The following is a 26994-nucleotide window of genomic DNA, read 5'->3' as shown; positions in this document are numbered from 1 at the left end:
GAGAGGAGAGCACACAGAAGCACCAAACAGCCTGTTGGTGAGGTGACACACACCCACACCCACACACACACACACACACGTGTGTGCATGAGCTGTGGCTTACGCAGCTACCTGCCTGTTTGTTTGTACATATCAGTGAAGCGCCCATGAACCACGGCCGTCCCAAGCGATGATGAGGGAAAAGCCCGAGAGAGAGAGAGGGTACCCGGAGAGGAGACGTAGGGGAAGGTTAGTGGGTGGGTCGGTGTGCACAGTAGTATGGAAAGGAGAGAGATGTAACCGGGATACATGAGAAGGGCAACAAACTGCGGCCGCACGACAAAGCCAAACAGTAGGACGAGGAGGGGAAAGAGCACATCAAGCTGCCAAGACGGTGACTCCAACAGCGCACGTGTGCAACATCTATGAAAGAGAGGCTATGTGGAAGAGACGAGCGAAAGAAACACAAACCAAAGAGAAGTACTGTAAAGGGCAGAGAAGTACGGGAAAGAAGAGAAAAATCACCGTTGAGAGTGAAGTGTGCGGCGAGCGTGTTAGTGAGCTTGGGGAAGGAGAGGGAGAGGGAAGATGAAAGCCTGCCGTGTGTACGTGTGCCTCTCATCTGGCGCCTGTGTGTAACTACGATGGAAGTTGGAGAAGCGTGGTAAGAGGGGGAGGGGAAGACATGAATGAAATACCGCGACGCTAGTGGTAGTGGTGCTTGGGTAGCCCAAGCACAAGGGTGCAGATGTCTAGAGAGAAGAAGCAAACAAACAAAAATGAAAACACATGTTTGATGGGGAGGGAAGCAAGGAGAGAGAGAGAGAGAGCAGAGGCGGTCGATACGAAAGGGGAAGCCAAGAGGCGAGTCGGGTTCGCGCACGGAAGAGGCACGCCAGAAGAAGCGCCTCACCGCCAGCGTCACTGTCTCACTCCTCTCTTCCCCCTTTTACCTCCTCGCCGCTTGCTCTGCCCATCCGTCACCACAAGGCCGCATCAAAGCAGTCCAGGAAAGGAAACATGTAATGACTGTACGTGTAGGTGTGCCTCTAAAGCGGAAGGGGGTGTGAAGCGGAAGTAAAGCCTTCAAAGGGCCGCGAAGAGCGAAACAGGAAAGAGGCTCATCGCGGCGTGTCGCCACCACGTACCCGAGAGTTTGAGGGGTGGGTGGGTGGGTGGGACACGCAAACACTGCCCAAGGAGACAGGCAGAGATCCGGGCAGGCGTCGCATCCGCATAGAGTGGAAGTGAGCGGTCAGCCATGTCGAGCATCGCGATTGAAGCAGGTCCGTACCAATACGCATCCCCTAGAAGGCGTGCGTGTGTGGTCAATGAGTGGGGGGCCTAACACTGGATGTCACACCACCCGCGCGCTCTGCCGCACCGCGGCTACGTCCTCGCTGTTCATAGCCTCCTCGCGCGCTCGCTTCATGGACCCACGTTGCTTGCTCTGTGACGTCTCGATGCACTCACTCTCGTGGCCTTTCACTGACTGGAGGTTTCGGCCAAGGCTGGCGGGGTTCAGCTGGAGCAATGGAACATCGCAACGTCGCGAGGGGGGCGATGCGGAGCCATGCCCAGACAGCGGCGTGTGTGAGCCCCCTGTGGAAGACTCTTTCTCCAATGCACGCACGACAGTGGCAGTAGGCATTGAAGAGGCCTCAATCGCCGCTACTGGGTGGTGGGAACCATCGCCCCTGGTCGGCAGAGCACTCTCAGGTGCAGGGCAGCTTGACGACGGCGTGCAGTGATACTGGGAGGAGTAGGTAAACACAGCCAGTAAGTCCGGCGACGTCGCGGCCGCGCCCAGCAGTGCCGGTGCGGCACCACTGCCAGATCCTGGCAAGCCAACGCTCATGGAGCCTCTGTGCGTCAGATGAGTTGCTGGTACATTTATATCCCGATGGCACAAGAACGAAGATGCGATGGGAGTATCACCGCTGTTCACGCAAGACGTGGGGGGACCCAGTGGCTTCGAGCTGTCCCACAGATGGCCGTTCTTATGGCCAGTGCGCCCTGTCCGCAGCGTAGACGTAGGACAAGAGAAGCGTTGTGTGAGTGGCGTCTCATGGAGCGCGCGGTTGGTTGGCGTGCGCGATCGTAGCGTCGGTGTGCAGAGCGACGGCGATACCGGCTGGCGGACAGTGGCCACCGAGAGCGGGATCGGCAGTGGCAGCGTCCGCGAACTCGATACGTCTCTGGCGCCAGTCAAAGGGAGGCTTGTCGTTGGCCGCCGCAGTTGGCTGCTGCACGGTGCCTCTGGTTGATCAGCTACAGCGATAGATGTTACGGCTGTTGCCGATGCGACAGTAGAGCACGCAGGGCTGCGCGGGCAGCCATCAGGCGGTGACTTTAGGTGGTGCGCCGACGGCGAGTTTGAAGACTGCGCGCTGCCGGACGCCATGAGGTGGCCTGCATTCCACGAAGGCTGGAGGTGTGCCGAGCAAAACATCGGCGCCACCGCTGCACTTGCCTCTGCACCTCTACTGACATCGCACACCAGTGCCGGCACCGTCGCCGCCGCCGCCGCTTCAGAGGCGTCACCGCAGATGCTCGCTTGCACTGCCGCAACCGCTGGGGGCACCCCAATCCACCCCAGGCCTACGCCAGAATCGTCCAAAGACAAGCCGCTGCGGTCAGCCACAACAGGCAACCCTGACGGCGACCGTGTAGCGACCTCAACAGGGCAAATAGGCGACGGCTGTGGTGAACATTCTTCGGCCACCGCTCGCCCCACAGGGGCCGGGGATGTCAAGAGCGAGTTCAGGCAGCTCTGCTGGCCAGCACTAGAGCCCCAGCTACGGCGGGCGAAGGGATCCATCTCTTCCGAAAAGCAAAGCGCGCGGCCAGAGAAGGCGGTTGAGCGCCGTCCGCGGTGCTGGAGCGGAGTACTGCAATGGCCTGCAAGGATGGCGCTGGTTGAACTGGCGACGCCGAGTGCGGCAGACGTAGGTGCTCCATTGCTGCCGTACCAGCCTACCATAAGGTTCTCGTGCTCGAAGGACAAGTTGGCTCGCAGGTTGCTTGCCGTGAAGGTGCTGCCGTTTGGTAGCTGTAGAGTCGGATGCGCACGGCGAGGCAGGAAAGTGGCGGCTGGGTGCGGTACTAGAAACGCACTCGTGTCGGCCTCCGTGCTGAAAAGCTGAGTAGCTGGGACGGGGCTGAGATCAAAGTCGACGTGTGACGCACTGCGTTCTGCCCGCACACCTTTTACGCTCGAGTCGCTGATGTTGAGGACGCGTGAGACAGTGTTTTGGGTTTCAATCGCGGCGGTGCGATGCTTTGATCCCGAAAGGGATTGCAGCTGTTGCTGCAGGTTATTCCCACGTATGGTTGGGGATGGTGTGCTGCCAACGGTGGCATTTCCAAAAAACGCCACTGCTCTGCTACCGCTGCTACTCCGTGCTTTGTCGTCCTTGTGCTGGAGCGGTTTCGGCAGCGAGTATACCTGCGGAGGCGCAGAAGGCCGCACGATGGGGCGAATTTCGCTCCAGTGCAGGTACGAACTCTCGCTCAGGAAAGAAGTCCCCGTGGTGTCTGAGCAATGCGGCGGCGGCGGTTTCTTCGATGGTGTCTCCTTTTCCTCATGGTCCTCACAATCCACTTCTTGCCCCCATGCCGTAGTGGCTGGTCCATCGCCCCAGGGATGCGTGTCTCGGTACTCGGATCTTGGTGGAGCGATGACCTCGCGCTCAGCAGCAACGGAGAGAGTCGCCGCTCCAGCGTCTGAAGCAGGTGGAGGCACAACACGCCGGCTGTAAACAGCTTGCTGAGGGGCGCTGAGCCCTGTAGGGGTCGAGTCCATCGCTTTCAACGGGGTCTGAGAAATGCGAGTAAAGCGGAGCTCGGGAATGTGCGTGAAAGACGCGTACTTGAGCGCCAGCGGGATTCCGATTACGCGCTGTCGACAATCGGTCGGGATTTGGTGTTCGGCGCTGTCGCGAATGGGGGCAACAAACGGGTGGCGCAGCGCCTCCGTCGCGGTGCAGCGTCGCGCCGGATCGAGGCAGAGAAGGCGCTGTAAAAAGTTGACGAACGCGGGCGATGCGGGAATTTCGTCGAAGAGCGTGGCGTGCCTGGTCGACACGGGAAAGGACTGAATGTCGCTTCCCATAGCATCTAACATACTCATGAGTACCTGCAGCTCACTGCTACCCGGGAAAGGTCGCGCGCCGGTGGCCATTTCGTAAAGGGTGCAACCCAGCCCCCACAGGTCCACAGCAGCAACGTTTTCCGAGAGGAGGTGACGCTTGCCCATGAGTTGCTCAGGTGATTTGTAGTGAAGAGTTCCACGAGTGTCGGCGAAAGCCGCGTCGTCTGTGCAACGGGTGCTGTGGGCCGCGCTAAAATCACCCAATGCAGCCTTGACATACGATGCAGCGTTGCGCGTGCAAAGTGTCGGGTGACGAGCTGATCCGGAGGACGATTTTGTCAGTAGAGATGCACCGAGGTCGTCATTTGATAGCCAGATGCACGCCCATTCTTCGGATTCGGTGAGACGTTTCAGCAAAATATTGCCAGGCTTGACGTCTCGGTGCGCTACAGCGTGCGAATGCATCTGCTCTAGCGCGAGTAAAACAGAGTACGCAATGGCAGCACACACGCTTTCCTCGTTCAGGGCTGCGTTACCTTCCCTCAGCTCCCGTCCAACATCGCTGTCCATTAACTCCATGGTGAAAAAGCTCGTGTTCTTTGATGTTGTGTAGCTACCCAGAAACCGAACAATCTGTGGATGAGGTCCAAGGTAATTCAAAACTGCTACTTCGTCCATCACTGACGACACCGCTGTTTGCTTTACTGCGCCGTCAGAAGAGATCTCTCCAGTGCAATTTTCGTGCTGATTAGAAAGAGCTGCGATTTGTGAAACACTTTCCTCTCCGAGATCCAGCTCCCTTCGCTGGGACACAGGAACACTGTCGCCAACCTCTAGGGACTGCAAATCGCTTTCACCCCTGCAGATGAAGTGACTACCAAGTGATGAGACGAGCATGTTTGGCGACAGGCGGTTTCTTGCCCGCTGCGATGGCTGCGAAGGACCCGAGTTTTTCGCAACCTTACAGTTTGCTTTAGTCGCATTCATGCTGTATCGGCCATAGCGCTTTTTGATGGCGACGTAAGTGTTTGAGTTGCCAATGCGACCGAGGAATACCTGACCACCTCCACCTTTTCCCAAAAGGAGGTTGCACACCTCGAAGGGAAACGCATGCGTCGATTCATGGATCTGAAGAACATCGGAGGACCTCATCTACAGCCTAGGTGCAAACCCTAAAGCAGCACTATCGCACAACTCGTGTTCTGCAGTCTATAGGGAAGGGGAGGGAGGAGGGGGGTGAAAAGGCGGCGGAGACGAAGAAGAGGCATTCAGTACATTGCGAGTAGCGGAGAGAGTGGAGAAGAGAGCACGGACAGAGGCGAACGAGCGCGCGTTGGAGGCATCAGCACACCTGATCAAAGAGTTGTTCCTGCTGAGACGGCCCGCTTTGTTGGGTTGTTATGTTTTGTCGTTGTTATTCGCCCTTGCTGCCCACAAAACAGTTGGAGGGACACACGTGGGAGTGCCGCGCACAACAAGGTATACTCCTACTGCTACGTGAGGGTGCTTCAGCCGAGAGAGCACCTCTCGGAGGGTGAGCGACCTGTAATGGGAGCTCCGTGCGCTGACTTGTTGGATCGGCTGGCAGGTCGTCTCAGATAATGCCCTGAAGCGGCTGATGTTGTTCTCCCTTTCATTGCTGGCATCACGTTGGACGGAGATGGAAAGGTGCACCAGGTATCATCAAACTACCCTATGCGCTCGCTGAAGACTGAAAATGGTGGTACTGCCCTAGAGAGGCCACAGAAGTGCAGTGGTCAGCATCCAGCTCACTACACAGGAGTGCGGCAACATTATCTGCGTTTTCGCCAGTGCACGAGGTGCCACGCGGTTTTCGGTGGTTCAGGCACTTCAGAAATGATGTGAGGCTCTCAACGCTGGAGCAGTTCGAAGCCATGGCAGCCGCAACCTCCCAATACCAAATGTCTGAAAGCGGCGTTTTGGTTGCGCGTTCCTTCTGAGAGAAAACCCGCGTGTTCTGCGACTGTCGATGACACCACGTGCACTCAAGGATGGAGTCGCGGGCGCTGCCATCCAAATAGACAGCCGTCATCAGCGCATTCAAGCGAGGGTTCGAGTCCGGCGCCGTCAGTGTTGTCCACAAGGCGAGCTGTTTGCTCCGCGAAGGCGTCTGTAGTGTTGCCTTCCCGTCTTTATTCCCCTGAACGCGACACGCTTGCGCCAGATAGGAGGCAACATCAGTGGCGATCCCGCAACGGTTTGCCTTCACCTGTGTCGGTGTCATCTCTGCATCGGAGCATAATCGTACCAGATTGAGTGCCCACGCTTTCTGCGCGGCATCGTCGCTAAAGATATGTGAAAGTGCCTCACTCACGGCCGCAAAAGGGACGCCGCATTCGAGCGCGCCGACACACACGGGAACGCAGTGCATCACGGTAACGTGCTGAGAAGTGGAGGCGGCTGTACGCAGTAATGCCAGGGAGCGATACCCCATCCAACTCTGACCATACTTCTTGGCGCACGCCTCACGCATTGCCTGACTCATTGCCACTGCCGCAAGTTCCACCACCATCGTATTTCTCTTGAAGAGTCCCGCGGTGGCGGAGCATTCAACAGAGAGATGATTCCATACCACCCGTGCCGCGCCCACGTACTGACCGGCGCGGCACATTCGGAAAAAAAGCGCTGCGCAGATTTTACAGAGCGTCGGGTCCACCGCACTTTTAGAATGGAAAGACTGAAGGTAAACGTATGCCGTTGTTGGAGGTGATATTCGCAATGGCGCGAAAAGGTGCCGTTTCTTCAGTAGACTTGCGGCAGCATGACGGCGGACGCCAGGCTGTGAGCTACGGAGAAGTCTCACAATACTCTTCCGAGCAGCAGTAATGGCGCGGCTGTCGAGCGTGGTTGCACGTGTTACAGGGCCGCACATCAGGGCTACTAGTAAGCACTTTGCCTCAACAGCTTGTAACGCCTTTGAGCTAGCCAGCAGCCGACTCACCATGCCACTCCATGTTGAGAGCTGACTCAGCTTGTCCGAGTAGGGTTGAAAAAGGCCCCGCGAAACCCAGTTCCTTTGAATGTAACGTGCCTCCTTGGCGCTGAGAGAGAGGATGTCTAAGGTAGTGTAGTGAGAAGGATGCACCAGCTTGGAGGGCAGGTTGGGGCAGACGTGTCCAACAAGTTTTGTATCCAACACTCTTTCAGCTGTCCACGCCTCAAGCAAACGGTACAGCTGATACGGTAGGCGGGCTGTCCCAGCCTTAGTGGCGCTGACATGGGCACACTTGTCCAAAATGGCTAGCTTTTCCAAGACAGACATTCCTTCTCCATCACCGAGTCGGCATGCGGCTTCCGCGGCGCAGACGAGGATGTGTGCGGTTGCTGTCGAACCGAGGGGCTCAAAAAGCTTGTATTCAATGAATGGTGAGCAGACGTCGCTGTGTGTTAGTGACACCGCTTGCAACGAAGATTTGCGGGCAAGCTGCTGCTCCTTGAGGGCTGAGCTTATGACTTCAATCAGCGCCTTCATTGTCGAGGTGTCTTTCAGCTCCTCCAAGGCGCGAATTGTGCGAACAAGCTCCTGCCTCACCTTCGCACGGGCCACTCTTAAGCGCTTTGGCCTCCGGTACTTCCAAAACGTTGTCAGCTGAAGTGCGCTTTGCGCCTCTCCTGCTTTGATCAAGGCGCAAAAGGCCTCCTGGGCATGGAGAAACGAGAGCCTCTCTGCACTTCGTAAGAGAGTGTCGTTCTCATCGGTGGTGCACACAACTGGTGTCAATGTTGAGAGGGAGGAGTAAAGACTGCTGCTCTGAAGATGTGTGAGGTAATCAGTGCGTGAATCGCAAAGGGCGTCGGCTTTAGGGGAAAACAGCGGGTCCGTGCGGTTTCCGGAATAGACGCGCGAATTGCGAAGCTCGGCTGCTACCTCGTTCGGCAACGTATGGGGCGCTGGGCGTGGCAGCGTCTTGCCGGCGCGGTTGCCTACTTGGGCAAGAGCGCTTTTCCACATTGGACTGACTGCTGAGCGTCCGTGATGGGGAGAAGTCGGGGTAGAGGTCGAGGTAGAACATGGAGAGAGGAGCGGATGATCTACAGCCGGTTGTGTTATACAACGTGTTTTGGGCGACCCCATGAGGAGCCCATGCAACGAAGAGGAAAGCCGTACACGGTGTGGCTTCAAATTATTGCGTCACGCGTTCATGGAAGCGTTACTGATGGGCAGAAAGCTGAAGCTACCATGCAGTCCGCTGGAGTGTGCGGCGCTGCACTGTCACCCTCCGGAACACTGGTCACTTCCTTATCCATCGGCGGGCCTGCGGGTGCTTGGTTGGGGTGCAGGTGAGGCACTCGTTGGCCTCTTTACGGCAGGCTCCGCGTCGGTCTTTTTGGGCGTGTGGCTGTTCTTCGTGGCGCATTTTCGAGGGCAGGGTGGAGTTGAGGACTCAGAGAGGAGGAGGGAGAAACATTTATGCCTGGGGCGGCCAGCCGAGCCGCACTGGGGGAGGGAAGGGTGTGTAGTTGGTGTGGCGTGGAGGGTGTTGCGAACGGTGGCAGCGGAAGCGGTGACCGCTGTAGCAAGGTGCCGGAGTGATCGAAGAGCGCTTGCGGCCCATAGGACTGCCTGCGTCAGAGACACCCTCACGTGTGCGTCAAGCAAAAAAAAAAAAGCAACAAAAACAACACAACGCGCACCCGCTCAGTGAGGAGAGGCGCGGGGCAGCGCGGAAAAGTAGGGCGGTAGCGCCCACCCCGTACAGCATTGTGCGTTTGGTGCTCGCGAACATCAAGGCAGGAGACCACACACACACGCACGAGAGGCATCACGCAAGTTTCAAGGAGGTCGGACAGGGAAACGAAGGCAGCGATTCGTGCATATACCACAGAAAAAAGGGTGGCTGGCCTCTGGTTGGTCACTCACTGGGTGTCACATGGGGGGGGAGGGAGGGAGGGGGCGGAGTAGGTGGCCGTTTCGCATCCAGTTTTGGGGCGCTCTCCGACTGCGTCAAGCGGAAGTTGACGAGGTCCTCCAGCTCGGTGTTCCGGCTATGCTGCTCTGTCAGAGCGGCTTGACTGCCGTCGCTGGATGTGCTCTGGCTGATTCGACCATCATCCGTCGCAGCTTTCTCTCGGTACAACGATGGAGGTCGACACGAGAATGGCTCCATCGGCGTGTGTGCCGTCTTGGCCGTCAACGGTGTACCAGCTCTCTCCGCTGTTCCACTGAGATAACTGCTGTTGCAGCCCACCGGTGTCTCCAGCTCGTCGCTGCTCAAGTACAGCTGAATCGCGGGTGCCACGTTCTCGTCACTGCAGCTTTGCTTTTGAGTAACGGGGATGGGCATCTGGCTCTGCTCCCTTTGCGGAGGCGGTGTGTCGCTCATCGCAGCCGACGAGCTGCCGCGCCGGCCTTGCTGATGCGCCACGGCAGGCGAGCAGCCGGTCGTCATAGCCTCGCTGTTCGCGATGATGTCAGGTCGCTCTGGCGTCACAACGGAGGGCGAGAGCTGAAGTCCTGAACTGTCCATGGGCTGCGACGCTGTTGTTGCAAGACTCAGATCTTGCAGACGCACAGGCGAAGGTGCACCGCCTTGCGCAGATGGAGTCTCGCTGCGCGACAGGTGCCGCTCAGGAGGCTCTCGCAACATCTCCGTAATGCTCTCTGCACCTGACGGATGACGGTTCAGCGGGAGCTGTGTCGACTCGTGACCGGATGACTGCTGCAGCACTGTTGTTGACGCTGGCGAGCCGCCGCCCAGGCCCGGCATGACGCGCACGTTCTGCTGTGCAGGAGTTGTCGGCGTCGGTACCGTGTCGTTCGCATCCTGCACTTCGTTCGGTATAGCGTCATGCCCGTTGTCCTTGTCTTCTAAGATGAGAGACATACTATGGGGCGACGACGGAAGGACTGCTGCGGCGGATGGGAGCACGTGCGTGTGGTCCCTCTCCCACCCCTGCACCATCGCTGCATCTGCGGCAGGATCAGCGACGGCGACGCTATCAGCAACTACCGAGGCCTCCTCCTTGTGAGTCGCCTCCCGCTGTAGAAGTGAGGAGGATGAGGACGGCGCCGAGCTTGCCGGCGACGTGGGGACGACGTCAACGTGAGGGCCTCCGTCGCTGAGGAAGGATACCTTGTCACTCGGCGGTAGGGTGGAGAGGTACTTGCGGGCCGCCTTTTCGCTTCCAGCATGGCTCGAGAGACCACACTGGCTCTTGAGAAACTTCCACACTGAGCTGTTCTTGCGCTTGACGGCCTCCGGTGATGTTGTGGCGGTGGTGGATGGGAGGGATGCATCGCAGACCAGCGCAGTAGTTATGTCGCTGAACTCGTTCTCCGGCTTGTTTCCTCGGTTCCGCTCCTCCTTTGGGTTGCTGTGCTTGGCTGGCGCGAGGTTGCCCTTCGGATTGTTGCTCACCTCGCTTGACATATTTGTGAGCTCAGTGCTGACGTCGTGCTTGACTGCCATCACGTCGCTGCTGCGCCAAGTGACTTCCTCGGGTGGTTGGCTCGGTGGGGTAGGCGACAAGCTCATAATGCAGCCAACCGCCAGGGCATGCGATGCCAAAAGGGACGAAGACGGTGGCTGTGCCGAGGCGTCTTCTTGATCGGACAGCGCCGCGCTGGTGAACTGCATGGACGAGTCACGCATCGTGCTTAGCGGCTTCTTCGAGGACGCGTTTGTGTGCTCGTTCTTCGAGTAGCTCTCAATATGCTGCTTCTGGCTTTGCTGCTCCTCAAGGCATACACCGCGAGACCGGTTTGTCATGCTGCCCGACGGTGTCACTTTTCGCGGGTTGGCGGTGTCGCAGATGGGCGACTGAATCATCGGCAAGTGCGACACGATGAGCGGTAACGGCTCCTCGCTCGTTTCACTGTGGGGGAGGTTCTCTACATCCTGGCTAAGCTCCGAGACCTGCGGCGACCCGGTTGGCACTACGCTGTATGGCTGGCTTGTCGAGGCCCGCACGCACGGCAGCACCACGCGGTCTTCCCCACCACTGCTGAAGGCGATACTGAGCGACGGTGGCGGACTACGTTTTGGCGTGGACTTGGCCGTGCGGCGAGATGCGGTCGACTTACGCGCGGACTCGCGCCGGGAAGACGAGGGGAGTGAGGGTTGCTCCTCGATAGCCACCATGTGCGTGATGCTGCCGTTCTCATCTGTGTTGCAGCAGGACTCGTGCCAGGTGGTGGGCGGGCGCACGCCACCGGCGTCGGCCAGCTCGCAGCCCGGCTGTGGTACAACGCTGTACTCGACGCTGTGGTGAGGACCGCCCTCGCCAACGGTTGCCTCTGGGGGCGTGCCACTGTGCACATCTTCGATGCCCACAGAGGGTGGCTTGCTCTCGTCGATGTACCGTGGCGGTTGGAAGATGCTGGGGTTCAGGTACCACTCGTGCGGCACCACCGATGTAGGCACCTCGTTGACCTTCGATGTCGGCGCCGGCGGCGGTGGCGCCTTTGGCGTCTCGCTGTCCATAATGTGCTGCACCTTGGTCGCTAGCCGCCGTGGGATGACGCGGTCGCCGACGCGCGCGGCGCGGTTACACCACAACGGCACCTGTAGTTTCTCTGTGGTGCTCAGTAAGTCGCAGAAGGCCTGGGCAAAGTGGTTGCAGTTGTGGTGCAGGATGTGATACTCGCTGCTGCGCCATTCGTTCTCGAGTCGGTGCAGGATGGTGTCCACCTGCATGGGCGATCGGGTGGTGTGGCCGATTCGGATGGTGCGGTAGAGGGTGCCGGCGGCCTGCCCAGGTGGGACGCAAAACAACCCGGAAGCGTTGGGGTTATCCACCACCTCGCCGAAGCCCCACTCGATACCGTACACGACAACGCCTGTGTGGAAGATACCCATGCCCACCTTGGACAGCCTCTTGTTGCTCTCGATCAGGCTGTACACGTTCAGAATCACGGGTATCTGCACCTCCGTGCAGCGCAGGCGCGGACTGTGGCCGCGCGAGAGGCCCATCGCCTCCAGGTTGCGCAACTGTGTCGCATTCTTGGAGGTGACACTAGAGGTGGCACCCGCCCCACAGCACCACAGGGCCATGTGTATGTATGTATAATTCCGTGTAGGACGTAAGAACGCTTCTGTATAATGCGCGTAGTTGATTATAGGAATCAAAGCACGGCCTCCCTCCCTCCCTCCCCACACACACACACACACACACACACGTAGACACAGACAAAGTCACCAATCGAGGGCGGCGCAGGCTGCAGCGGAGTTCCAAAGGTGTGTGGTAGTGGTGGTGGTGGTGGTGGGGAGGGGGAGGCAGAGGAGTACTGAATGGTGAGAGGGGAGGGGGACGAAGGGGAGGAGAAAAGCAGAAAGGGCGAGTCGCAGCACGGCCACGACAGCAGAAGAAAACACGGGCAAGCGGCGGGGAGAGGGAGAGAGGACGATCAGCGATGACAACAACAGCCACTCACACACCCATCCACACACACACACACACAGAAAATGACGAGGAAGCCGTGAGAACAGAGAAAAGGCCCACAGAGGCCGCGTCTTCTTGCGCGCACTCGCACACGGGGCAAGATGACGGGAATACGCACCTACACAGAGGGCCCAGCAGGAGTGGAGAGGCAGGGAGGAAGGAGGGGAAGAGGAGAGAGGTACGGCTACGGGTTGTCGACGGACGGTGGTGGGTCTGCTGCTGGTAACGCAACGCCACGCTGCCCACCACACGCCTGTTGTGCCTTCGCTGTGCTTTGTCGGTGAGTGTGTGCGTCCTTTGTGTGTCGGCGCAGGGTGGATCTCTCTAGTGCGGGGAGATAGAGCGCTACACAGCACAGGTGTAAGTGCGGCGATAGCAAAATCAAAGATGAAAGAAGACGGAAGGGGAGGCTGAGCGAGTAGGTGGGGGCAGAGAATGAGGGGGAGGGAGGGAGAGAAGGAGAAAGCAATCAAGCACACCAGCTTGAGGACAAAAAGGGGGGGGGGAGGAGGGCGAAGGTGAAGGCGAAAAGCGAGGGAATCAAAATCATGCGCGTAGGAAGACGTGTTGTCGATAGTGGTGATGCCCCGCTTTTCGACCCAACGACAGGCAGCCAAACACCTTCACGGGCTTGCGAAAGAAGGGGTGCGAAGAGGAGGAGGTGCCCACGCCCACCCACACACACACACACACACACGCACACACACACACACACACACACGCACACACACACACACACACGCCCACGCCCACACACACACACACACACACACACACGCACACGCCCACACCCCCACACACACACACGTACGTACCGGTGACACCCAAACTACAAAGCGAAGAGATATACACACACGCCCACACACCCACACGTACGTTACGTACGTACCGGTGACACCCAAACTACACAGCGAAGAGATCTGAAGAAAGTGGCTGAGCGAGAGAGCAGGGGCAACGCATAAGTGATGGTATGTGTGCACGCGCGCAGTTCGGAGAGAGCTTGGTGGGGGAGGGGGAGGGGGAGGAGGGGAAGCGAAGTGTTGGTCTGGTGAGAAGAATGGAGTGTGGCGGGTAGTTTTTGCTATGGGTGGCTGAAAGAGAAGAAATGGTCGAGTGATAACGAGAACGAGGCAAATCACCCAACGGCGCGCAGCCATCGAGGAAGAGAGAGAGAGAGAGAGAGAGAGAGAGAGAGAGAGGGGGACATATGGAAGGGGGAAGAACGGAAAAATGGAGGTACATTAGTAGCGCGGACGCATACGAAATACCATAGCTCGTACCACGTCGGGTGTGCGCGCCGAGAGATCAAGAAATGGCCTCTAATCATGCGATCCGAACACAAGCAAAGGGCAGCGTGTGTGTGTGTAGGTACCAAAGGAGCGAGGAGGAGAGTGTTGCTGCACCGGGGACGTGAGGCGCCTTGCAGTCAAGTCCCCTCCCCCCGCACCCCCTCAGACGATGTGCGTCTGTGCCGCCTCGTACCGAAGCACCTCTTTTCTCTTCCCCCCTTTTCGCCTCTCATGTTTTTAACTATTCACACATTTCTGAGTTTTTGTGCCTCCCCTTTTTTCTCTCTATTCTCGTTGTTGTTGTTTGCTGCTGCATCGCCTGCGTTGTTTTACATGGGCAGCATGGCGGTGAGGAGGAAGAGGGTGGGGGGCGTATATGGATCGCACGCACCTATCCGCTCACCCACCTACGTCATACTACAAAACTACACACACACACACACACACACACACACACACACACACACAACGGTACCAACAAGAGGGAAAAACGAACACATGCACGGGCAATGATGAGGGGACGACGCACGAGCACAGTCACAAACACCCACGCACATACTCACGCCCTCGTCAACGCTGGGACGGACAGACCGATGAATCTCCATACACTTCACCCCTTTCCACCACCACCACCATCCCCCAAAATCGAGGAAGCACACAAAAAGCAAAGAGAAGCACACCGCGTACCCACTTCACCGTGCATCTCGTCTTCCCCCCTGTCCGCTGCAGGCGCTTGGCCCCTCATTACCTGCGCGATCTGAGAGCAGAGGCCAAAAAAAAAAAGCCAGGAAAGGGAGAGGGAGTGGGTGGGCGCACCCAGCACCCGACGAGCGAGAGGAGACACAATGATAGTAGGGCGGGGGTGGGGAGGGAAGAGAGGAGGAGATAGAGTCAACCTGTAAAGGGGTAAACCCCCAACGAGACGTTGTTCAGGCGTCGTTTTCCTGCCGACCACGCGTGGATATGTGCTGGTGGCCAATACAGCGATGCGGAGAATAGGAAGATGACAGTGGCTTGCTGAAACGGGGAAGAAAGAGAGCCCAAAGAACAAAACAGGACAGGATAGCGAGTGATACCGAATGAAAAGATGATCTAGCACCTTGAGCAACGTGTGAAGGTGCGCCTCTAAGTGCTGGTTTGAGTGCTGTCCCCCTGTGATTCGTTGTTGACCCATGTCGGTGCCACTGTGCGTGTGTGTCCTTGTTTGTTGTTGCCTCTGCACTGCGGGTAGAGCACGCCAAGAGAAAACGACAAGGCGCAAGCACCACGCATGCGACCGCACAGCAAGTCGGAGGCACAACAGCAATAACAGCGGAAAAGCTGGGTGGAAACACACCCTTACCGTGCGCGCTTGTGAGAGTGGGTTTCCCTCACTGACAATGCACTGTGGGAGTGAGGGGGAGGGGCGGGAGGGGGAACATAAGGGAAAGGGCAGCAAACAAAGACGCAGATTATCGCGCCTGTTGTGCCTTCTACTTTCTTTCTCTGCTTTCCCCTTCTTACGGCCGACTCTCTTCCATATTTCCTCGCCCTCCGCTTCTTACCCCACCAATCCCATCATCGACCCCGCATACCTATGCTGGATGTGAGTGTTTTGGAGAGGTCCTCCTCATCACGCAGCATTGACCCAATGCCGTTCAGCATCACCAAGATCTCGTTCATGTCGTCCCGCTGCTTCAGTAGCAGTCCCCTCACCCGCGCCACGTACTCGTCAACCGAGTCGGATTCCTCAAAGCTCTGGATTGCTGTAATCTCTTCCTTGATACCCGTCATCTTGGAGTCTATGTGCCGGCGGTGCAGCGCAATCAACTTATCCTCAGCTTTGGCAATCTCTTCCACGACGTAGGCATGCACCTTGCGCACCTGCCGCTCTTCTTCCCGCTGCATCACACCACCGTCCTCCGCGGCGCGGGGGTCGTCGCCGCAGTAATCGTCACCGTCGTCATCGTCATCTTCGGACTCCAGGGCGGCGATGTGGTTTTGCACAATCGTCGCTATTTTTGGATCCTTTACTTTCACCATTGCTGAGACTGGCGGGGGCGTACCACCGCTGCGGCCTACTGATGGACGCCGGCCGCGGGGCTTGGAGACGTTCCGTGGCGCCGCCGCCGCCGCAACTCCGTCATTCTCGCCGCCGCCGCCGCCAGCATTCTCTGACGGGGACACGTCCGGTGATCGGTCAGATGCAAAGTCTGTTACCCACTCTGGGCGGCTCTTTACAGGAAGCGCCTCGAAGGGCTTTCTGCGCGGTGCAGCGGGACGGCGACCGGGCGGGCTGCTGGCAACTTGCTCAATCTTCGCACCACCACCAGCGCCGCCACCAAGGTCTTTCACGCGCTGGGTGTATCGCAGTGTGTTGAGCGTGTTCACGCAGTGCTGCGAGGACGGCGAAATGGTCGCGATCATGGTGGTGCGGCTGTTACCCGTGAAAGAGTCTCGCAGCACCTCCGTCAAGATCGACCCCCTGAATGGCACGTGACTCTTGCCCATCCCCAAGGCCCGAATGCATTCCTTCAGCGCCAGAAGAGACTTGTTGATCTCCGCACCTTCCATTCGAGTCTTGCGGTCGCAGTCGAACGTGTCGGCCCCACGTTCGTTACCCGCCAAGTCGATGAAGGAAATACGGCCGATCGTCTTGGGCGCACGCCGCGCGTTGCCGCCGCGTGTATCCCGTACCTCCACTTGCAGCACTGCGTGGGAGCGACTACTCTCAGCGTTGGCGCTTGTCTGGCCCGCCGCACGGTATGCGCTGCCCGCTGTAATGACATCGAAAATTTCCTGGATGTCCGTCACCTGATGCTCGCTCAGGCCGCAAATGTTAATCACCTTGTCCGCATCTTCGCGCGCGAAAAGGCGCTGGCGGTTGTGGAGGAGGTCAAATATTTTTCGGCCGTAGATTTCGTAGAAGGAGACGTAGACGACGGCGTTGATGTTGTTGGCACGTGCAAAGATCTCGCGAGCCGCAATGGCGTACAGTCCCGGCTCTTTCTGTGAGCCCAGCATTGTGTACGTCTTGCCAGAGCCGGTCTGACCGTAGGCAAAACACGTGGCGTTGCCGTGGTTGAAGACGGTGTCAATAAGTGGAAGGCAGCAGCGCTGGTACACCCCAGCGTTGTTGCAGCTCTCCCCAAAGACCTCATCAAACGTAAAGGTGTGCCGATCCGTGTAGTGCGAGAGGTCGTACTTTATTTTGGGCTCATTCACGATGCACCGTGGCGTTGGCGTCTCGACGATGTCCATCTCCGGGTCTGGTATGGGGCGCTTGCGCACCGCCACACAGATGCGGCTACTCATGATATCTGCGTGAGGGCCTGATGGCGAGATGTATGAGAGGGGGGGAGGTGAGGGAAGAGAACACAGTAAAACTAGCACAGAACTGCACCCCAGTCGTATGGTTTATAAGTCTGGGACGTGTGGCGTGTATAAGGCGTTCGGTGTCGATACGTGGGAGTGTATGCGTGAGCGAGGCGGGGAGAAAGGGAAGGAAGTGGGGAAGTGCAAAGAGGGAAGATGAGGCACGAAGGCTGCATGGTGTTGCGCACACTCTCTTCTCCTCTTTCCGAAGATATGTCTCTGCTTCTCTCGCTCTGTTCGTGGTTGTGTTAGGCTTGTAAACGGGCACGGAGGATGAGGGGGGGGGGGAGAGGAGAAGGAAGGGAACGCGCTGAGGATGGTAGTAGAGGTGCGAGTCCTCCCTCTCTCCTTCGTTCATGGACAAGTCCTGCGTGTGTTTGTTTGCACGAGGGCAGGGAGCAGACGCCAATACCGCTGCTGCTGTGGCGCGAAGACCAAGGATACCACCGCCAACGAAAGAGTAACCACTCCAACTTGAGGCTCCGCGCGAACGGCAGCGCCCAGGAGAAGACGAACGGGAGGGGGTTGAAGTTGGGAGAGAAGGAAGGGGAAGAGGTCTGTGCGGTAGCGGATACAGATGACTGAGAATGACAACAGAGAGGGTGGGTGAGTATGAGGGAGGGGATGAGAGCTGAAGGACAGAGGTCGACTTGTCGGAAGAAGAGGCGTTCGGTACCGTACGTGCCATGAGCTGAAGGTTTTTGTGCGCAGCCCTACGAAGTCTGTTGCATCAGTGCCGTACCTCGTGTGTGTGCGTCTTCGTTCCACCAGCCACATCCATCATCATGTGGTTTTCACACACATACCCCCCCCCCTCCCCCCCCCCCCCACACACACACACACACACGCTTACATGCATGAGCATGCCACAGATTGTCCACTCCCCATCTTCCTCCCTCTTCACTACACTGCGTTCTCAGTTCAGAACCACCAGGCCATCATCATCGTCATAGGGGGGATCAAAGTCGAAACAGCCGCAGCCTCTACTGAAAGAGCTCTACGAGAAGAGCATGAGGAAGGCGAGCATCAGCGCAAACAGGCCAATGGCCCCCGTCAGGGTGAAGCCGAGAATAGCGTAGTTGAAGAGCATCTTGGTCAGGTTCGGTTGGCAAGCGCAGGCGATCAGCAGGGAGCCGAAGATGGAACCGATGCACATGTCGACACCAGCGAGCGCGATAGCAGCCAGACGGTGCCAACGTAGTGCAGACCCTGGACGGAGATGGAGACGGTGGAGACCTGGCGGGGGGACACCACGAGTGCGCTGGACGCGGAGGCCACGCGGCGGGCGACGGGCAGGGCAATGACACGGCGCATCATCTTAAGGAATTACGGTATTAGTCGGGGTATTGAGGAAGTGATCCGAGAGCGAGAGCCGAAGACAGAGAGAGAGGACTTCGAAACGAAGGAGAGCGGGTATGATGATGCACAGATCCAAATCGGCTTTGGGCTGCAAGTGCAGAGCAATTGGCGTGTGCATGTGTGTGTGCTTGTGTGTCTCGCAAGCGTTTCGAGTTAGACAGGCGAGCAACAAAAAGGGCGAGAGAACGGGAGAGAGTGCGAAGCACCCCCCCCCCCCCCCCCCACACACACACACAAGAGCGTAACTGCGGAGATCTTTCCTTCCCCGAGTGCAGCGGTGATGCCAGTTGCCGACGTTGTAGTACACTGGGAAAGGAAGTTTTGAGGTCTGTGGTAGAAACGATCTGAGACAACGCAGAGGCGGCGATAAAAAGGTTATATCTGCTCGGCTTCTCGATGGCTTTCTCTCGCTTGCTATCGTTGGAGTCTGAGGCATGTTGCAGCTCAGGTGGAGAGGCAAGTTGCAGAGAAGGGAAAACAGAAAAGATGCGGCGGGTGGGTGGGGAGCCTACCGTGGCCGCTAAACTCTCTTCGTACGCTAGCGTCGCGTGTTGCTGCTGCTGCAGGTGTTGCTGAAGGCGATTGTTCGTTCGTTTGCACCATGTAGCGTACTTTCCCTCCACTTAGTCTCACTCTCGAGGTAGGCGCAGGCGCATGTGTGTGTGTGTGTGTGTGTGTGTGTGGTACAGCTAATCGCCCTACCCACACAGCATAACCACGATGGTGATCGCTCGCAGTTACCGCCTCTCCACGGATTATAACGGAGGGAGAAGTCGTGCATTATCTTCGGCCGCCGTCGCCCTCTTACCACTGCTTACACGCAGAGAACAAAAGTTCCTAAGAGCTTAATCGATGGACGTCAAATACCCTCACGGCCGTAACGGCACGCACAGAGAGGCGAAGCTCACAATGGGGTGGTGGCCGATGGTCCGAGGTGCTAAAGCAACCGCTTCGCTTTGCGCGACTACTCAGGCACGACCACGCGTAATTACGCAAGCCCCATCCTACTCGCGCCGCCGCCGCCCACGAATGTCGAACATGCCGTGCGACGCCTCCTGAAAGGGGTTGACGCCTTCAAACGGATCCGGTGCCTTCACCTTCGACTTCACCTTCTTCACCTTACCGCGGTCCATCTCCATTTCCCAAAGGGGATCACGGATGCGCTGCTGGAACGCGGGTGCCGATGCCGGTCGCCGCACCGTCTCAGGGGTGTTGAGCGCCTTGCGCTGATGCAGGGCTTGTACGGCGTGCCGGCCAACCCGAAAGTTGAGGCGCTGCCGCTGCTGCGGTAGTGTTGTTGTGTCGGAAAATGCACCGCCGTCTCTCGGTGCGCGCCTCAGCGACTTAACGAGGCCACCATAGAGGGACGCTGTAGCTGACTTCAGCAGCGGCGGACGGGGAGACGCTGCATCGTCCTTGTCACCTCGTTGTGAGGACCATGGTACCACGTTTGCCTCGCTGTGGCTGTCCTGCGCTGCGCACCCGTTGTGCTGTGTCCACAGCCGGCGTGCGTATGCGCTGCCCTTCTTTTCGTCGACGCCGTCGCTATCCGAGTCCGTTGAAAGCTCCTCTCGAACGCGCTTGGATGTCTGCACGCGGACAGTCGTGCTCAACGGCAAAGACGAGCCCTCGGCCGTGTGGCCTTCTTCATCGCCATCGCCAGAAGCGTCGGACAGGCGTTGCGGCGGCGCTGCAGACACCGAGGAGGAGGAGGAGCTGCCGTTTAAGTCGCTCGTCTGTCGTTGCCCAGCGCAGCGCTTCTTCAGCAGCACCTGCACCTCCGACTCGCTCAGCTCTCGCCCAATGGCACGGTCCTCTTTCACCGCTGTCCCCACGCTGAGCTTGACAGATGCGGAGGAAGACGCGAAGGCGTGTGCGCTGCCGTTGGTGCTATGCTGCTGCTGTTTCTCAGCGGAGGCGGTGGGCTTGCGGGAGTAGAAGAGCATGTACACCTGTGCCCGCTGGAGCTGGTCCTCCGAAAGACGACTGACGTGGCTATCGTTGAACTCGTACCACATGCCATTCGAGGCCTTGGCCAAGGTGTAGTAGTGGCCGTAGTCAATGGAGCGTCCTTCATGAACGCATACGGCGTTGAGCTCGTACTGACAATCAGCTCTCTTTGCCGTTGCTGAGGAGGACATGCCATCCTGCGACTGCAGGTGATCCGGCAGCGCTGACGACGGCGACGACGACGGCGGCGGGGACGACGGCGGTAGGGTGCAGTAGCGAGTAATGTCCAACTCCAGTGGGAATTGCACGTGTTTGTTTATCTTATTGCCCGTAGGGCCAAAGCGCTTCACGTGGATGGCGAGCACTGGCGGCGGAACGTGGATGCTAAACTTTTTGCGTGCACGCACGCCAACCTGACGTGGGGACCGGTAGGAGCGGCCATCGAGCGCCTCGACTGCGCAGAACTTGCTCAGGCAGTGCTCCAGTGTGTGCCCCGCCAATTCCACCGAGAGAATCGTGAAGGGGTCGTAGGTGTTGGAGCACAGGGTTTGCGCATCGAGCTCGTGCTGCGAGACACGTTTCGCCCGCTTCCTCTCTGCTTGCTTTGCCTCCATCTTGAGGTCCATCGCCTCTTGCTGCCTGCCGACGCGCAGCAGCTGCTGGATCTCTTCCTGGCGCGACCACGTTACTTGTGAGAGCAGATAGCCACCACAGATGCGGTGGAGTGCGGTGGTGTGTGCCACCTGTGGCTGCACTTTCTTGGAGCCGACAAGGCGGTGCAGCAGCGACTTCTGACACGAAAAGAGAAGCTGCACGGCAAACTCATGCGCGTCGCTCTGCCGCCCAATGGCGAAGTGCTTTGATAGCAGGCGGAGGTTACCTATGATTTGCCCAGGTCGGTACGCACCTCCGCCGCTGCCACCGGTGCGGCCCTGCTGTGGCGCATGATGCATCTTGCGAAACGTCTCGGCAATGGCGAAGCCGAAGTCGAAGGGGGCGCCAAGCTGGTTGTCTGCTGAGCGGAACGTGTTCATGAAGTACTGTGCCAGTGCCGGAATGTGGGCAAGTGCTTGCAGCACGCTGTTCGCAAAGCACGTGTTGCCAAGGTTCATGAGCCCTAGCCCAACAGGCGTGATGTTCTGCCAGCGTAGGTATAGGCTGCTGCGAAGCTGCGCGTCGGAGCACAGCTGTGCTGCCTTATCGATGCGCCGCGGGTCGTCGTCGTCGTCGTCGCTGTCCAAGCCTCCGCGGGGCGCCGCCCCCTCGTCGCCGTCGTCTGTGTCGGCGTTGTCGAGCTTGCCATCGTGCCGCTGCGTGCTCATCGACTCGCGGAGCTGACGTGTGTGCTGCGGGTTGAGAACGGTGGCGCTGCGGGGGTACTCGACAACATGCGGCTTCCGGTAGCGCTCAAACTCAATCTTGCGGAACAAGATCTCCTTACCCACGAACCCGAGCGAGCGATTATTGGCGACGTCCATGCTATGTGTGTGTGTGTGTGTGGTGACTGAACAGCACGCCGCGTGTATTAGGCTGAAGTTGTCGAAGAAGGTGGAACGAAATAGTTGGGTGATGAAGATGGCAGCGGCGAGGGAGATTAAGCATAGGGGAATGAAGACAGCGCTAGGTGCGCCGCTTTCGAGGAAAACAGTCGGAACACAACAGCAGCTTCACATGGTGCAGTCAAAGCAGCGAAGAGCCTCAGCAGCAGCTACGGACTCAGACGAGTAATGGAGTACTGCCAGTCCAGCTCAGCTTAGCCCCACTACCCATGCACACATCTATGCACACCCACCCACACACACAGTCACGTACGGCGGGAACAACCGACTACGGTGCTGTCATGGGGTCAAGATCATCTTTTCTCTGAGCTGTTGCAAGCAGAGAGGGAATATGTGCCACCCGTTCCAGCACTCCACTGTGTACCAGTTCATCTTCTACCTCTCTAAGTGCATCCCTACCCTTCCGTGAGGGCTTACCAGCCTTCCATACATGGAGAGAGTGTGTGTGTGTGTGCGGGTCTGATTCTCAGTAGATACGTGCATGTGCATGTGTGTGTGTCGGCGCATCCCGTACAGTTACGCCCGCAGACAAGATAGAGAGGGGAGGGGGTCGAGGGACCAAACTACTGCAATGCATGACGTTGTAGAGGACTAGTATCAGGTAGGTGAGAGCCGCACCCTTCACACGCGCGACATCACTCGACGTCCATACAGCTGTCGCTTATGCGTCACTGCGGCCTTGCAGGCGGGGGAGAAGAGGGGGCGCCTGACACGTTACTCCCGAGCTTAAAAAGTGTCCGCCGCGGTGCAGAGGCGATAGGAGAGGGCGTCGTAGAGACCGGCGACGGAGTGGGCGACGACGACGACGCAGCTAGCATAATAGGGTGCACAATCATTGCCTGTGTATGCACAGGCCGCAAGGTCGAGGGAGGAGAAGGGGCAAGAGTTGCAGCGGCGGCTAGCGACGCCGAAGGACCCCACGTTGCCGACCCAATCGAAGCAGCCGTTGCTGCTGGCCCTGTTGCACAGATCGTCTCTACTCGTGCAACGGCCGTGGTCGCAAACGCCTTTGTACCACCACCGGCAGTGTTGGCGCGTATGTCACTGTCGCCGCCTCTACCGTGCTGAGCCTCGGTGCGTGGCCGCTTCAGATGTAGATTGGGCCGCAGCGGTACGTGAACAGCGCCGGTCTTCGGTGCCTCTGGCAACGTCAGCGGTAGCGCATGTGGAAGCGCGTGGGTGACTGGGCTGCTGCTCGTCACCATCGACGCAACGGGTGTATTCATAGAATCGTTAGGACTCGTTTTGGTAAGGGTGAAGACGGTGCGACGTGGTGGGACCACGGCACCAGCTGCGGGACGCGACACCGTCGATGGTGATGATTGCATGACTACCGACTGCGTTGAGGCCGTTCCAGTTAGGTCGACGGCCAAGGAAACACCAGCAGAGGGCACCAAAGAGGACGGCGTCACTGCTGCGGATGCGGCATCCGATTTTGTGGACGACGTTCGGCGCATGAGGTCCAGCACAGATGCGGCGTTGGCACTACTCGATGTGGGGCCAGGTGTCGCTGTAGAGAGAGAGACGGGTGGCTGGGTCGGGTGTACCATGCCGGTGCCACTGCTGGCAGAGAGACGCGGCCGACGCGATGCTGAGAAATTGCTTGGGTGTGGCATAGAGGTCACCAGGAAGTTGTTGCCCATTTCAGAGAACGGAATCAGCGCTGGTGGGGTTGTTGGTGCCATCGTTGTGGTCGTCAGTGTGGCAGTGACGCCGCTGCCGCTCGCGCTCCTGCGTGAGGCGGAGATGGGAGTGTCCATGAGGGTTGAAGACAGCTGCTGCCTCTGGGAGGGGCATGTCGGTGTGAGCAAGAGCGGTGGTGCGTCTCTCTCTGGCGATGCGAGTGCCGCGTGCCCTGTCGATGGCTGCGAATGGACGTTGACCCGCGGCGACGTCAACATTGATACCACAACCCCATCGACTTCCTCTTCCCTGTTTGGCGTCGCTTGCGAGGGCTGAGGCTGTATAAACTGGTCCAGCGTGCTCTGCTGCGATGTGGATGGGGTCGACGAGGACTTCATGGCCACCACGTCGCGCCTAGTCACGTTCTGCTTATCCGCGCCGTCGTGGAGGTGCATTTCTGTCCCGCTCGTGTTCGACGTCTCGAGCATGGCTGTGGTCACGCTCAGTTTCGCCTGTAGCAGCGGCCAAATGACACTGTCAGAGGTGCCCTCAGCCAGCAGGTACTTGATGCGGCACGGCTGCGCCTGGCCGATGCGGTGCACACGGTCCTCGCACTGCAAGTGCGTACTAGGGTTCCAATCGAGCTCGGTGAAGACTACGGTGGACGCACACGTGAAGTTGTGGCCAGTGCCGCTGGACTGCATGGACAAGATGGCTACTGTGCATGTTGCCTCTGTTCGAAAGTGCTCAGCAGCTGGCTCGCGCTGTGCCGGTGGCGTATCGCCGGAGATGTAGATGTAGTCGATGGGCTTGAGCGGCTGCACCGCCTCGACTGCGCTCCGAAGTGCCTCCATCATGCACTGGTGGTGCGCGAACAGGATGAGCTTTTCACCTGAGTGGAGGTGCTGTTCCACAATGCCGCTGACGTAATCCTGCACTGCCGGTATCTTGGCACGTGCGGTAGCCATCTTCATCTCGAAGACGTTTGGTGCCCGCGCAGCGCAGTCACCCGCGCTGTTGTCCACGAGAGAAAAAGCGGAGTTGGCTGCTGCTGTCGATGTCGAGCTAAGGCTATGGCGTAAGGCGATGATTTGCTTCTCCAGTGCCTTCTTTTCCTTCTCCGTGATGTAAATGTAGAGAAGCTGGCGCGACTTAGAGGGCAGCTCGCGGCCAAGCTCGCGCTTTGTGCGGCGAATCAGGTAGTGGCGCAGGAGGCTGTGCAGCTCGTCAGCGTGAGCGTGGCCCGTCAGATCGATGCCGAATCGACCCACAAAGGAGTTGCAATACCGCGCACCAAACTGAGCCCTGCTCGGCACTGCGCCTGGCTGGATTGCCTGCAGCTGCGCGTACAGCTCAATCGGACGCGACATGGCTGGTGTGCCTGAAAGGAGGATCGCGCGGCGGCTCTCGCGACAGAGCTTGAGGGAGTGCTGAGCCCGCTTTGCCGCACCGGCTTTTATGTAGTGCGACTCGTCAAGGATGACGACGTTGAAGTGGGCGTGCTCCACACACTTCAGGGAGCTGTAGGAGACGATCACGACGTCTTGCAGGCTCGTCGCGGTTGCCTTGGCACCTTGCAGGATGGCGATGCGTGAAAATGGGATACCGCAGAACTTATTGAACTCCTTCGCCCAGTTTTCCATGAGTGACATGGGGCATACGACCAGCACCGGCCACTCGCCCCTGTAGTGGTGAGCGACGGCGATGGCTTGCACCGTCTTGCCAAGCCCCATGTCATCGGCAATCATGGCGCGACCGTGGCGCTCCAGCACGAAGCGTACACCATCCCGCTGGAACGGTCTCAAGAGCTTATACACACAGTCCTCTGTGTCGGGGAGACAGGCGCGGCCAGAAGCCACGTCATCGGCGTACTGCCGTGGGAGTTGCCGCATTCGCTCCACACAGCGAAAGTAGAAGTTAGGGATCTCTTCGACTGCAATGTGCGGCAGTGGCCGGGCCTTGAGAGCGGCGAGGAGGTGAGTGTACTGCGTCATGGGGTACAGAAAAGCCTGCCCGGCTGTGTACCACATGCCGTCAAACTGAGGGTCCTGCAGCACGTCAAGGCGAAGCGCTTCCCACCTTGACGCCTCGCCCTGAACGCGGATGGTGAAGCACGCAGCGTCCTCGTTTGCCGGGTGAACCGCTGCCTCAAAGCGCAGCACAACACCGGTGTCAGCTAGTGGGCATCCCGGAGCACCAAGCGTGATGCGGGTGTACCCCTCGCACTGCACGGGGGCCAGCGCGTAGAAGCGGCAGCGCCCGAGAGTGCAGGTGTAGCACGGCTTGCCATCACGGCTGATGAGGTAGCGCGCGGGGTAGTCGCACTGGCAGTTCATTTGCGACGTGCAGGGGGCTGGCCGAAGTAGCAGCGCCAGTCAGCAATCGAGGCACTCGTGCGAGGAGATTGGAGCAGAGAAGCACCAAAAGAAACACAAACGAGATGCGTAGCGTGACGGACGTCTGCACACAAAAGTGCAGGGGAGGAGATGCGGAAGGGCGGGGCAATGGTGAGGAGAAGGGGACGAGAGAGGTGGCGCGAGCGTGAATTGGTCTATGGCGTGCAACTTGTGTCGGGGTGGTTGAGTGTATGCCGTTAACGACCAGTTCAGCGAAGTGCGAGAGGCTCATGAATGGTAGACATCACTAGAAAGGGAAAGGGACGGCGCAGCGCCTGCTGCACGTGTGTCAGCACCTGTATGTGCGCGTGTGCTTGTGTGGGAGGGGGACGAGGGTAAGGGGTGTGTGGGGTGGAACATGGCATTGAACAGATAAGGCAGCGGAGGAAGAGGACAAGGAGGGGGATGAGGACTTGTCACGGCCTACGATGCGTCTTCGTGTGGCAGAGCACATGTGCCGTGTGTCGCAATGAAGAGGCGCAGAGGCAAGAAGGGCTGGGGAGGGAAGGGTACCGTCGGCAGCTGCCCTTCTACGCGGAGCTCTGCTGCGAGAAGCCTCGCGCCTTGTTTTTCCGATTCGCGTGCGGCGGCTTCGCGTTTACCACCCTCGTCCACAGACACCGCTGTCTGTCCGTTGGCGTCGCTCTGCAAGTGGGGGCACCGTGCGCTGACGTAGTGATCGGTGATGGTATGACATAAAAAGGGCGGAGGAGGGCCGGCTCCAGCGAGAGGTGATAGAATGGGCAGACATCTTCACACATACGCACAAGATGGAAAGGACGGGGGATGCAACAGCATGATGCACAGAGCCCGAGAGGAGTTGGGGGGTGGGGAAGGTTGCGATGCAGATGCGCAGAGCAAGAGAGGCGTCCAGTCACCACTCACCCACACCCCCAAAACGCATGTTGTGATCCTCTCTGCGGGTTAGCGAGAGGGCGGAGAGGAATACTTGCTCCTCTGAAGCGTGTCAATGGCCGCCGTCGTGGCTC

General features: G+C 58.6%; 6 protein-coding genes and 1 pseudogene across 7 annotated transcripts; all 7 read right to left on the bottom strand.

Moving 5' to 3' along the window:
• Positions 1-1336: 1336 nt before the first annotated feature.
• Positions 1337-5059, bottom strand: LBRM_24_0680 (putative protein kinase; the record flags this gene model as incomplete). The annotated part of the gene is made up of 1 exon (XM_001565285.1): positions 1337-5059. One exon carries the CDS (start codon positions 5057-5059, stop codon positions 1337-1339), a length of 3723 nt encoding a protein of 1240 aa, XP_001565335.1.
• A 706-nt stretch (positions 5060-5765) lies between these two features.
• LBRM_24_0670 (conserved hypothetical protein) lies at positions 5766-8045 on the bottom strand (the record flags this gene model as incomplete). The annotated part of the gene is made up of 1 exon (XM_001565284.1): positions 5766-8045. The coding sequence occupies one exon, from the start codon at positions 8043-8045 to the stop codon at positions 5766-5768; it is 2280 nt and encodes a 759-aa protein (XP_001565334.1).
• A 901-nt stretch (positions 8046-8946) lies between these two features.
• LBRM_24_0660 (conserved hypothetical protein) lies at positions 8947-12006 on the bottom strand (the record flags this gene model as incomplete). The annotated part of the gene is made up of 1 exon (XM_001565283.1): positions 8947-12006. The coding sequence occupies one exon, from the start codon at positions 12004-12006 to the stop codon at positions 8947-8949; it is 3060 nt and encodes a 1019-aa protein (XP_001565333.1).
• Positions 12007-15321: 3315 nt separating this feature from the next.
• Positions 15322-17058, bottom strand: LBRM_24_0650 (putative MCAK-like kinesin; the record flags this gene model as incomplete). Its single annotated transcript, XM_001565282.1, has 1 exon — positions 15322-17058. One exon carries the CDS (start codon positions 17056-17058, stop codon positions 15322-15324), a length of 1737 nt encoding a protein of 578 aa, XP_001565332.1.
• Positions 17059-18115: 1057 nt separating this feature from the next.
• LBRM_24_0640 lies at positions 18116-18435 on the bottom strand (annotated as a pseudogene). Its single transcript is given in 2 exon segments — positions 18116-18304; positions 18307-18435. Coding segments are annotated over 2 exon segments (318 nt in total).
• Positions 18436-19481: 1046 nt separating this feature from the next.
• LBRM_24_0630 (putative ubiquitin hydrolase) lies at positions 19482-21905 on the bottom strand (the record flags this gene model as incomplete). The annotated part of the gene is made up of 1 exon (XM_001565280.2): positions 19482-21905. One exon carries the CDS (start codon positions 21903-21905, stop codon positions 19482-19484), a length of 2424 nt encoding a protein of 807 aa, XP_001565330.1.
• Positions 21906-22654: 749 nt separating this feature from the next.
• Positions 22655-25945, bottom strand: LBRM_24_0620 (putative DNA helicase; the record flags this gene model as incomplete). Its single annotated transcript, XM_001565279.2, has 1 exon — positions 22655-25945. One exon carries the CDS (start codon positions 25943-25945, stop codon positions 22655-22657), a length of 3291 nt encoding a protein of 1096 aa, XP_001565329.2.
• Positions 25946-26994: the final 1049 nt, after the last annotated feature.

The sequence above is a fragment of the Leishmania braziliensis genome, chromosome 24 (assembly GCF_000002845.2).
Source record: "Leishmania braziliensis MHOM/BR/75/M2904 complete genome, chromosome 24".
Lineage (NCBI taxonomy): Eukaryota > Euglenozoa > Kinetoplastea > Trypanosomatida > Trypanosomatidae > Leishmania > Leishmania braziliensis.
This window is presented reverse-complemented; position numbering and strand designations above follow the sequence as displayed.